The sequence below is a fragment of the Amblyomma mixtum genome, chromosome 2, assembly GCF_055824585.1.
Source record: "Amblyomma mixtum isolate Tamu chromosome 2, ASM5582458v1, whole genome shotgun sequence".
Classification (NCBI taxonomy): domain Eukaryota; kingdom Metazoa; phylum Arthropoda; class Arachnida; order Ixodida; family Ixodidae; genus Amblyomma; species Amblyomma mixtum.
Genome location: NC_143013.1, coordinates 145,270,286 through 145,283,463, shown reverse-complemented (window position 1 = coordinate 145,283,463; position 13,178 = coordinate 145,270,286). Strand labels below are relative to the sequence as shown.

Here is a 13,178-nt window from a genome sequence, read left to right as displayed (position 1 = left end):
CGAAAATCATCGGGAAACTGCACCAGAAGTGGTCACTTCATTAGTTTTGGTGCCTAAGGAACAGCCATACAGCTAGAATACGTTGGCTATTCTCGACAGCCTAATTGATAAAGTAGCGATCAAGGATGCAGAAACTGCATTGGTCTCTTGTGCTCCACGTATACATCTGACTTCAGCTCCTGTGTGACAGGAAAAAGCCACGAGATGTTAATTTATTATATATCAGGCTACATAGGTAGAAAATCAGTGAAGAAAGCCAGTGTGTAGACTGTGTCAGCCTTGACGACTGAAAAAGCAGCGTCTACAGCAAATGATCAAGCTGCAGCTTTCACTGCAAACTTTTATAATGGTGCCTTGCTGTATCCCTCTGGCCCCTTGAAGAAAATGTTTCACCGTCCTTGAAGACAGCTTCATCGCGCTTATTTTAGCTTTAATAAGTTGCACGGTAAGAGCATTAATTGCTGACTTCGCTGATTTTTTACATATCTACAGAGGGCAAAACGCTTGTCTAGAACATGTTCTTGGTGTGTTTCCGGTTGAACACGCGATACCTAGTGATTACATTTGGTTAAAAATGGTTTGGATGTAAGCATGGGCAGTCAAACTCATTCATCGTCATTTTTTGCCTTCTTCAGCGCAGCGGCTTTGGGAGCTGCGGAACACACAGCTGGGTCGTTCTAGCCATATGTTTTCCTTCTGTACGTTTTCTGCCTCTAGCCAGCGTGAAACATGGGCGTGGAATTGCTAATGGCGTAATCAAATTCTACATTCTGGTTCACCTGCACTTCACGAAGTCAATGTTCAAAGGGCTACCAAGAAGGAGCAGCTGCAACTTTTAAAGATGAGATGATGCCAGTAGGTAGTGCAAACAAAAATGTGATCAGCCTGACACTGAGTGCAAAATTGACGGAAATAAATGTGTTTAACAAAGGTTTTTATTTGGTATCATACGTGAGTTATTCTTAGGTATATTTTCCCTGACAGTACGTCTGATCTACATTGCATGCGCTAATAATGCTATTTTACCAAGCACGGAATTCAAAGAAACTACTTAGAATGCATGCTTGTGTTCATTACTTAGGTAACTCGGTTGCCTAAGCACTAAGGAATGCATGCCCGCAGTTCGCCTAAAGCACGTTGCGATTTACAGGGCTCGGGTTTTCATCTTGCATGCTTTAATTGTGCCTGCATCTAGAAGATTCCAGTGTTCAGTCTGTGTTTTAACTTCCGTCTGTGTTCTAAGTCCGTAGAAGTTGAGATCAGATTACCGCGCTGTAAACAGCGCTCTGTTGCAAACACACAGTCGTGGGGTTTAGAATCCCAGGGTAGTGTCTTGATGCAAAGTATTTTTATTTATTAAGTTATCTCAGAAGACGGTATGACGATACGGCACGGTAGCAGTATTCAGAGAGGAGAATAGGGTATAAAAATGAGCGGGTTTGTTTCGCCTTCGACTCATGAGTACGCGCACAAAATTCATTCGCAAAAAAAAAAACGGTTGCGTCGCTGCATCGTTAACTGAAGCGTGCATTGAAATACCACTACTAATCTAAAATTAAACGAAAAAAAGAGTGTTAATCGCATGCGGAAAGTGTCTGATAACGCGCAGTCAATTCGTTTCGCGGGGCGAAACGCGCGCGTCAACTGCAGACGCCGTGGCCGGCACGGCACACCGGGGCTTTACACACCGGTTGCTCGCAGCGCCACCGCGGCGATCATCCAGCTGCTGCCCCCGCCGCAGCCGGCGGACGCCAGACTAGCAAGTATTTCTAGGGACCCTACTCATATCGCGCCGTCGGACGTCGCCCGGCGGAGTCCTCCACGCTTCGGTTCGCGCCGTCGCACGCGACGCGGCGGCGGCGCCACCATCGCTGCATCACGTGATATGTGACGTCACGCCAGGGATGAGGCGGCGCGCGCCCGCAGTCGCGTCAGTCTCTGTGCCCGCAACCGCGCCAGCGTCTTTGAGTCGGGCGTGTATGCGGTCAAGATGCCTCCAAACACTGAGGACATGCTTCGCATCCACTGGGCTTAATCTTGATAAGCCTCCAATTTTTTATCTTTTACCCACAGCGCCATTTGGCATTACAGTGGGGGGGGGGGGGGGGGTTGATACAGTTACACAGCGCATAAATGCAGGTAAATACAAAAAAAGAGAAAGAACAGCCCAAGCATTCACAAAGTAAGCAAAGAATAACAACATTGACGCAATGCGCATCTATGTACAGAATTTGGGGTGCAAGAAAGTCAACTGTGTTGTTCACCCAATAAACGTGTATTTTAGGAGAAAGCACCAACGCAAAGACATGCATATATAAAAAAAAACTTCAAACGTGTATTTCACTCAGGTATACTGCGCATTGACAGGAAGACACAGGTATACACAGTGGAACGCACGAAACGAGGAAGGAGCGCACAGATAACGACGCACCGTCTAGCTATGAAATGACGTGACATTGTTCAAAGCGGAATGTTTTTGAGACCCAGACTGCTCTTCCCGAGCTCTCGTAAGGCTCATTGAGCACAGATAGTTCTTAAAGAGGCTGTCTATCTCTCGAACATGTCCTCAAGCAAGAAGGTCATGTGACCCCTTCTTTAATTGCCACCACCCCACTGTGGCAGATTAGCCACCCGCGTTTTTGTAACATATGTGGGTGGACGCACAACGGCCCTTCTCGAGGACGGGACGACTAATGTTATCCCTTTGAAACTACGATATTATTAAAATTTGCACAAGCTGCCGCCCTATAGCGTTACCTTATGCTTCGTCTAGAGGGCCGAGGCAAAAGATTCATTCATTCATTCATTCATTCATTCATTCATTCATTCATTCATTCATTCATTCATTCATTCATTCATTCATTCGTTCTTTCATTTCAATGAATATTCACATACATACATGCAAATGTTGAGCTAATATACGAAGCTAGCATAGGCCTGTTAGTTGGACCAAGATATTAAACGAACCCGGCTGAGCTGAAAAATAATTAAAAGGTCCTTGAAAAGGGTGAGGTTGCCCTTAATACGCTTGCATTATGTAGAGTACGCGGCACCTAGTATGCATGCCTCGTACTGGACCTCAAAAACCAACCGATCGTTAACAATATCTTAAAAATTCGACCTGCAGTGCCGAGTTTTCGACCGAACCCGCGCGCAACGTGTCGTGCCGCGCTCATTACTTCACCAACGAAGGGATGCCATTGGTTCGCCGGGGTGCCTCTTTCTGATCTCACGCAGCTCAGAAGTGCAAGATGCCGGGCTAGTTGGTATTGCATGATGAAATAAAAGCAGCGCAAGGAACGGGACGAAACACTGGCCGCGGCCTCAAGCTTCGCACCCTCCCCCCTTCTTCCTCCCGCGAACGTTGGCAGCCGGCGGAGGGACAGAGTGGGTGGGGCAGGGGGAGGCGCCGACATGTCAGCGTGCCAAAAGTGACGAGAGGATAGTGAAAGGCGCGGAGACGCGTAAATTCAAATTTTGACGGGAGATAACTCAGCTCGCAAAAAACGCATGAAGAAAATTCTTCCTAGAGGATAATTGTGAAGCAGCGTCCTTTAACATCCTAGGCATACCGCAACTTTATTGGGAGCCCGTTCACAGCCCCTTTAACAACCCACTCAGGATAGAGAGCCGTCGCGGTGACTCAGTGGTTATGGAGCTCGGCTGCTATCCCGAAAAACGCGGGTGTGATCCAGGCCACGGCGGTCGCATTTCGATGGTGGAGAAATGCTGGAGGCTCGTACACTATGCGATGTCTGTGCACTTTATAGAAACCCAGGTGGTAGCAATAATCTGGAGCCATCTACTACAACGTCACATTGGCAAAGCGAATGACCTCTTTTAATGTGACCGAAATCTATAATGAAATGCGGTGTTTCTAAAATTGGTCAGTGTTTTGACTTTGAAATATTTCTCCCAAATTAGGAATGTGTATGCTCAATACTGTTTGCCGATGTACTATGCAAAAAATTTTAATTAATTGTTTCAGAAAAATAAAACGGTGTTGATATCAGCTTTCAGCAGCACAGACATATTTGCCACCGATAAGAGTTACTGAGCTGCGCCTTTGTCCCACACAGCTTTCTGAGATTTTATCTTTCCTGTTTAAACAATTTCGGCTCTCTCACTAAACTGACTCATACCAAGCCACCATACGGTATGTAGAGCAGGCCATGAAGTTTAGCAAATAATTTTATGCAGCGAATGCTTTCTCTAAATAGGAAATGTTCGTTGAGGCGAATGAGTGGCTTGACCCAAAAGAATATACGCGCGGAAACGGACAAGTGTCCATTGTAAAGCCACTTATTTTAGAGTACCTTAATTATGGCATTTTATTTCAAGCCTGTAATGGCCTTTAATGTTTAGGAGCCTCCTAAGCGTCACTCTGTAGCCACCTACCTCCCTGTGCTCCTCATCACTCGCGCTGGGATCCTTTATGATGTTCGTCGCGATCATACCAGGACTGAAAGAGAAAAAAAATCGTGTAGAAGAAAAATTTTAGACTGCAGATTAGGGGTCTCTCTCCGAGAAAAAGCGAGTCGCAATCGTAACGAATTCCCCCCCCCACACACACACACACACTTGCAGGTTAAACAATTGAGGCAAAACCTCTGCCGTCTCATAAAAGCCGCGAGAAAACCTCAACATGAAAGCACTGAACTTACATCTGCAACACGCCATTTTTGTTCTACGCAAGTGTGAACGTTAAACTCTTGCGCACCTCCCACCCACAGGCAGCTACTCATACTGAAGGAACATTTTTTTTCTCGATGATTCTATAGAAGGATGCCTAACACACCATCCAGCTTCATTCATTATGCAAATGTGCACGGCAAACTGGCCAACAGTAGACGTCGTGGTTACAAACGAACAGTTCTGTGTCGCCAAACAATAGCCTAAGATAGGTCTTTGTACATTTTGCGCAATGTTCGACCACATTCGACGACGACGGTGCTTTCGATGCTTTAAATGAATTCACTGTTCCCTAAGGCTCACATGCCGAATCGTTTAGCATGCATAAGTGAGTCGACGCGATAAAAGGAGCTTGTAGTGGACTTTGAATTCACAGGCAAAGAACTCAGTGACATTTTATTTGACATGGATTCTGGCCCCTTAAGCAGTCCAGATCGAATTCCCGCAGCAGTGGTCGCATTTGGATAGCAGGCGACAAGAAAACACGGCCGTGCGCTGTAGTATTCCTGTGCAGTGCACGTTACAAGCCCAGGTGGTGTAATTTACTCCGGAACCTGCTCAACGGTGTCTCTCATAGCCCCTGGGTAGCTTCCAGACTTTAAAACGTCCCTTAGCGTGTTAGGGAGAGGATGGGCCGATGATTATTGATATTCACAAAGTCACCATGGTTTCACTGAGGTTTCCCGAAAAGCCTGAGGTTTTCCGTTCCTTGTTCATCTTGTGAATATCAGGAGCCAGCTGCCCACCCTCTCTCAAATATGGACTCCTTGATATGCTGGGATGTTTTAAGTAAACAAGCACAGTGCGTAGACCGGGTAACGATGACAGTCTCTGCAAAATACTAGAACCATGAGCAACATGAAAAGAAGTGAAAACAGAAATCTAAGATCTTTCGCACTTTCTTACCACAAAGCGAACCTCGTCATCCTTTGCCCTGGATTGCTGTAGCGCGGAAAGACGTACTACTGGGGACAAACTCTCCCAGATGCAAACTCGGGAACAAAAGCAGATAGCTCAGTTATTTGGCAGTTGCTTAAAGCCGCACATGCGGAAGTGATTGTCGAAATCATGCGCTTCAGTGTGGTGCGATGAAAGAAGATGTGCTTTGGCAGGCGTGACACCTATTGATCTAGATCGTTTTTCCGCGTCCTGGACAGTTTCGTCCCCTATAATACTTCCTATGACATCATGTGCTATTTCCGATACAAGCGCGCTTTTTCGTCGCGCGTTACGTTTTCGCGAACGCATACACGCGCCAATAAAGAAAGCGCATTAATGTGATGTCTTTTCCCAGTTAATCTATGCTGCCGAGTGTTTTTCGTGCTTTTTCTCTTTGTACAACCTCCATCTTGTTCATTATCTTGCCATTCAGAGCTCTCTTCGGCGAACCGTCTTTAAGGAATGTCAACCCATCAGCCGTTTCAAGACCTCTGCTCGCGCTTGCTGCCATCCTTCTTTCGCTGCAGCTTTGATGACCGCGCTTAGTGGGAAGCTTGACGCAAGGAGGCACTGCTCCCACGCGCCAGATATGTACAGCCTTTGTCAAAAGTTTCGAGCCCAAGGTTTTGCATCAAAGTCGATTAGGGGAGCCCCTGGGCCTTTTCGTGGAAGTCCTACCCATCGGAGGGTGCCAGATCAGATCGCTCTTACCTTCAGGAGACCTGGATCGCTGGGGATGCATTAAGAGCCACAGCAAGTGGTTCGGAAGTAAACCTCTTCGGCTCAAATTTTTTGACAGTCGCTCTACAAGGAGAGACTCATTAATTATAGACTAGCGCATTTTTTCAAGGCCGACTGATCAGCGCAGTTTGTTGCCACTATATGGTAAGTTTGTGTGATAAAAATATACGCACTCAAACCTCCTCAGAACGCTCGTAGTTGACAGCTATTTATTGTAATAAACGCACTTCATTGGTTTTCTATGGCAGTGTTAACTACATGATGCCAGCGCTGGAGAAACTTAAAAGCAAGGCTAGAAGGAGCAGCGCGAAAAGAGAAGTACAAACACAAAAGCTAACAGGACAAATGTCGAATTACTAACATTTTACTGGGAGTGACGAGCAGGTCTTTAATTGCGTTCATGTATTGAATTTGCCTTTGTATTATTCCTTTTTTACTCGTTTTGGTTAAAACTGCCTCGTGTAGCATAGTCAGCACGCTTAACACGAACGCTCGAGTACGCGTCTTCTACTGACATTAGCGCCACGGAGGGTCGGCCGCTGGGTATGAGACAATATTAGGGTGGAAGCAGGGCACGAGCTGTCTTCACTCGGCGCAAAAACACTGTGTAGCCTGGTCTCGGACTCAGCGCCCAGATCTCTGGTGTTGTAATATCAGTGGAGGACACGCGATCTAGCGTTCCTGTTAAGCGTGCTGACGACGGTATGCTGTTAAGCTTGCGCAGTTGGAGACAACTTACGTTCCGTTCTGTTATACTTGTTATAAATGTTTTGGTTCTGTTATCTTTTACTCTTGACTTTATGATACGTTTTCTTTCCTGTTAAATTTTGCTTTCGAATTTACACTTCGTTTTCCACACTGCCCTGGCTGGCGTTTTTAATTTTGCGACTTTTCACTCTTTTCTACTTTTCTACTGAGCTTGGTATTGGCTCCCCGGGCCTGCTGACTGTTGAATTGTTGTTGTACACGTGCCAAAAGTTTGATAGGCTACTGATGAATGATATTTGGATATGAGGATTTCTTTGCTTTGTGTGCTGTTAATGGCTTTCTGGTGTCACGTGGGTCCTTGCTTGCATTTAAAAACCTGCTCGTCACTCTTAACATATTGTTGGTAGTTGGGCGCCTGTCCTGTTACCTCCTGTGCTTTTCCTCGTCTTTTCAACTGTTCTCTCTAGCCGTGCAACAAGTCCAACAGGACCAAACTACAACTCTACTTCATTTAAAACAAAGATTTTTCTACGCATCTAATTTCTACCCACCTACGCATTTCCACCTATGTGTCCACAACAGTATCTCACGATTTTTCGCAGTTGCTTTGAAAATCGAAGTGATGTACAAGAAAACTGGACTTGTGGCATGGACAAGAGATGCCGGGATAAAAATTCGCATTAAAGAGTTTATTTAGGCTTTGCCTCGCTAGTCAATTAGCTAATATCTTTCTAAAGGATCCAGCATGCATGCATTCAAGTGATTCAGTGTTTTAGATTAACATGTTAAATCTTTTGTCTCACCTTCATCTTCAATCTTTTTTCTCTGACAGTAGCAGACGCGGTTGAAATTTTGTGGCAGTACCTCGCAGTGGCATGCCGTGCAAGCAGGTACGTTTTTGGGGTGGTTGCCTGATGGAATCCCAGCATTAAATTCTCTAACTGCGTTGGGCTCAGCGCTTCTCTTTAACTGTCCATACAAAAAGGCTGAATGCTGTTTCTTCGTTGGGGGCACACGCAGCGACTGGAGTCGAACCAAGATTTGCCACGAATTGGCCAAGGATGATACCTCGGGCCGCGCTGGCATCCAGAGAACGCCGCTCGAAACGCTATGCCCAAGCGTGTGGTGGTTTGCAGATACGTTTCGCCCTGAATCGCTACATCCGTGGCCGGAGGCTACTGCAGGAAATGAACACCCTTATTTGGTTAATCACATTACCAGGGTGCAGAAAAGGCGCATGGAAGGGTTCTGGCAAATATCTATAACGACTGAACAGCGACGAATGTCTTTCAAAAGCAAAAGGATAAAATGCCAATAAGTAAGAATATAAGACAAAAACAGAACCTCTCCGGTATTATTCCAGTAGTATTCAGCGCATGTTTACAGGAGGTATTCAGGCAAGTTGGTTGGAAAGAACTAGAGATAACCATTAATGGACAATAGCTAAGTGATCTGCAGTTCGCTAATGACGTCGCCTTGCTAAGTAACTCAGGGAACGAACTGCGAGGCCTGATCCAGAGCCTGGAAAAGGAGAGCAGAGAGCTGCGTCTAAAATTATTATGCAGAAAACTAAAGTAAATCTCAGCAGCACAGAATATAACAGGAGCATAAAATATTGAATGAGAGGTAAGAAATTCAAGCTACTACAACTACAGGCCAGATAGTTACCGCTGACCCGGACCTCGAGGGTAAAATAACTGGGATAATAAGGGTTGGAGCGCATTTGGCTGGCACCCTCAGGTGATGCATAGCAGTTTGCCAATCTCCACCAAGACTAAGAAGGTACGTAACACCTGTATACTACAGGTACTCACCCATGGAGAAGGAAGGTAGCGGCTAACCAAAAAGGTTCCAACTTAAACTGAGGACAACGCAGCGAGATAAGGAACGGTAAATGATAGGAGTAACGGTCTCAAAAAGTTCCACCAGGACTCAAATTTGGACTCTAGATGATGACAACAGGAGTTGGCTATTGACTGTTATAGGTGATTGTGTTTACAGCTATGTAGATCAGTCAGGAGTTAGGTATCTGCCTGATTTGAGGACAGTTTTCAGCATTAAGTGCTGCTACGTAGGAGCGATTGCCGACAGAATTTTCTAGGCTAACCCCACCAGTAGCTGCAACAACCTTAACCTCTCTGAAGAGAAAACAAGTGAGCATACAGGGTAAGGGGAGAAACATCTGTTAATGACATTCCATTCAAAACCAAAAGGCAGTGGATATGGGCAGGACATGTAATGCCAAGTCAATATAAGCAACTGTCGTTAGGGGTAACGGGCTGGATTCCGAGAAAAGGCAAGCTAGAAAAAAAGCCTAGCATGCACTCTGGGGGGGGGGGGGGGGGGGGGTCTATTTGGAGCATGGTTTTGGAAAAAGATGCGTAAAACAGACCATACAGGAGGAAGACAGACGAAAGAAGCGCTTGTTTAGGAAAATAGATGCACAAATGCGTACGAGGGCGGGGGGAATTAACTCCATGATGTCTACTCTTAAGGATACGTACTTGAATACCCAGACTGATTTTGCTTTGCCGCCGGAGTATCAGGAGAAAGAGAACCTAGATCCTAACATGAATATCACAGAATCCGGAGTCAGGGATATCTTTAACGTGAAAACTGCTGCTGCGGCAGGTGAGGACCGTGTTACTAACACTACGCTACGAAATATGGACAACCACTCAGTAATGGAGACCTGTGATGTTTCAATTGATATCGGAAGGAGAGTTTTCTTCATCCAATCTGGAATGTTTAGTTGCAAACCTGGCAATAAAATGAGACTGGGAACCCTCCACCCCGTCTTCCTCACCTACTGCCTTGGTAAAGTAATGGGCCACTTCGCAAAATTTGGCGCATTTGTCAAAAAAAAGAAACAAGAATAGCGCCGCCTGGACGCATCTAGCAAGCGCGCGTCGTAAAACACGCGAAAGAGAAAACCCCGGAGAGCGACTAGTAATGTGTGGGAGCAGCTGCCCTCTCCACCACCGCTTGCCGGTGCGACGCCAGGGGGATTGCATAAGCCCATGACGTCGAACCTTGCGGAATGTCGGAGACGCTTCTGCTCGATGCTGACTCTGAGGGCCTAGCCTTGCGTGTGTTAAGAGATGCCCTCCCCTTCTTCAATGGCGTGTTGGTGGCGGCGCCAGACCAGAAAGGTCTGGACGCTCCTCGAAGCCCGTCTCACCGTTTGACTAATGGGGACGCGCGCCCGGCGCAAGAAGGATTCTGCACAGCCGTTACTGTGTGTATGTGCGCGCCTGCCTTGGCCCGCAGAACAAACAGACGTGGACCGCGCCTATATACGAATGGCGTTTGCAGCTGTCACCCAGCCCGAGCCGTCGTTTAACTTCAGTAAAGCGCATCCGCTCGACTCCCGGGACGACTCCACTCGCCCAGCCGCGGTTCAACGTGGCACCGCGCACCAGACTGCGGGACGGCACCGTCGTGAACCTCCGGTCGTCGGACTGTCGCAGTGCCTGGTGAACAAATTGTGTTTTGTTTGTTTTCCTCTCTCTCTCTTGTTTTAGTGCACTTTAGGTGCAATAATTCATTTGTATTGTAATCTTTCTCGAGCACAACTTTGCACGAGTTGCTTTGTTTTGTTAATCACTTTGTACGTGCTTGTACCAGTGTTTGTGAAATCATCTGTATCATCTGTTTGCTGCATAAACTTTGTTTTGTTTGTGAACCTTTGGCTCCAACCCATTCACTGGCTTGCGACCGGCGAAAGCTGGGCACCAAACGACCAAAAACCTCTTGTCACTTGGTAGCTGATCTCTGACTAAGCTTGCCGCGCTGAGTCGAGCATCTCCTTTGAGTCCCGAGACCACTACCCCCACACCCTATAAGGGTGTCTGTGAACGCACGCTAAAGTGCGCGAAGTGGTGACCGCCACGTCATCCTAAATAGGTCAGACATATATCCGGAAACTGAGACCCATATGTGTCATACTATGGTCGGCTGTAGACCGGGTCTGTCTGCAGGAGGTATCGTGTGGCAGCTAAAAAATCACATCCTACAACAGGGGCCAGTTAAGGCCGCTCAGACTATACTTGGGCGGGAGGTTAGTACAGCCTTCGATAATTTTTCGCTTGGAGCTGTACTCATTAATCTGGTAGACAAAAATTTAGGGACCAGTACCTGTAGCTACCTTTCCAATTTCCTGGAAAACACACTGCAGAGAACCACCTGGGAGAATTCAAAAGCTGGAGCATCAGTCTTGGTACGAGAGGCACTGCGCAAAGAACAATTCTATCTCCCTTTCTTTTCAACTTGACCATGCGAAATCTGCCCCACCTATTGGATAGCATCCCGCAAATTAAACACTTAATCTATGCAGATGATATCAAGAGCTGGACAAACATCGGATTGGGCGGAGAAATTTGTGAGGCCCGCTGAGCGCAGCAGAGGTTGTTCAGTTTTTTGTGCAACAAACCAGCTTCACCTGCTCGACTAAGAAATCTGAGCACCTGATTATTCTCGGCCGAACAAAAAAAAAGTAAAAAAAGGACCGCACAGAGAGAGAGAGCGTAAACGTCACTGTGGCTGGGAATCCGACGCTGGAAGTCCCGTCTGTTAGGGTGTTAGGTAGGCTTATCCAGCGTAGCACGTACAATGGCGAAGCCATCAAAAGATTACAGACGGCCGCACGCCAAATTGCCGGACTCCTCAGGAGAGTGGCCACAAAGCATCGTCGGATGAAGGGGAAGGGTTAATTCATGGTAGCCCAAGCTTTTCTGGTTAGTCGAATCACTTTCTGCTGCCCACAGTATCACCATGATCGTAACGAGCAGTAATCTATGCACATTGTCATACATACGGCGCACAAATCTGTTCTCGGACTTGCCAGCACTCAAAATTTGCCAGCACTCAAAAGCTTTTCGGGCTACAATTATACAAGGTGTTTCATGTAAGTCTTTTACGCAATTTTTAAAAGGAGGCTGTCTTAGAACAGCGATTTTTCGTCCTTGTAGTGTCAGCGTTGAAGTACATCACAATAAAGCTAAAGCGTGCTTACTATCAGACTGATAAAGTAATTGAATGCTTAACTTTTAACATTTACGCTTAATGTACTTAGTAATTGAGAGGCGTGTAGCTCGTCTATAAGTATTATTCAAATCAAATTTTAGAATTTAGACAACGCGGTTCCCCTCGAACGAGCTGTGCACGAACAAATTTGGCAAATTTGACGCGTTAGGTGCCCCGGAGAGGTTGCTTTGTCTGCAAGTTTCTCGAAAGCGCACGTATTTTGGCACGATGTTGGTAAAATTTGTTGCGTCGCAGTGGCGATAGTAACCACTTTTTCGAAATTCTAAAAACCGATGTGGATATTACTTACGGTGGGCTACAAGCCTCTCAATAAGCTAAGAGCCTTACGGTAATAGTTAAAAAGTTGTCTATAAAATATTAATTAACCACTCTGCTAGTCAGCATGCCTTAGATCTATTCTGATGTAATTCACCGCCGACAATACTACGCTGAAAAATCTCTTCCTAACTCACAAGCCTATCTTTAAAAGAATTGTGTATAGACTTAGGTGAAACATTTTGTATAATACCCTAGATGAACTGACTGAGGCCCAGAAGTCATCACAGGTTAAAAGGCTCTCTCGTACTGAAGCTCAAAGACACATACTAAGCAAACTCAACATTAATCATGTGATGAAATTCGAAGGACGAACGAAACTTCCGGTCGTCTTCCGGCATCATTTAATCGTAAAACTACTATCTAAGAATACGCTTCGAGGCAGACACGACGGGAGACGAACGGCGAAAGCTGATGCGTTGAAAGTCGAATATGAGTGCAACCCACATGCAGTGTACGTAGATGCAGCCAAGCAAACCTACCGCAAGTTCACATTGTGTCCAGTGACCAGCGAAGGAATAATAATTAACACGGCTGTGGTTAAACAGCCTCAGTTGTTGAAGCTGAAGAGGTTGCGTGGCGCTAGCCATCACGGATACATGGACGCACACCGTCTTGACTACAAGCGGGCCATTATGAATTTATCTATAGGCGCGGTAGGCAAAACGGTGGGGTTGCCCTTCACTACATTTAATAGAATTCGTATGTGTCCCAGTTCATTGAGGGAATCCAATGAA

General features: G+C 46.2%; 1 protein-coding gene across 1 annotated transcript in view; it reads right to left on the bottom strand.

The window, feature by feature from the left end:
• Positions 1–13,178, bottom strand: part of LOC149361154 (uncharacterized) — a 37,964-nt gene that overhangs the window by 2,413 nt on the left and 22,373 nt on the right. The window contains exon 7 of the mRNA XM_089569456.1: positions 4,399–4,462. Coding sequence (XP_089425582.1) covers positions 4,399–4,462 — 64 coding nt within the window. The remainder of the gene's footprint in view (positions 1–4,398; positions 4,463–13,178) is intronic.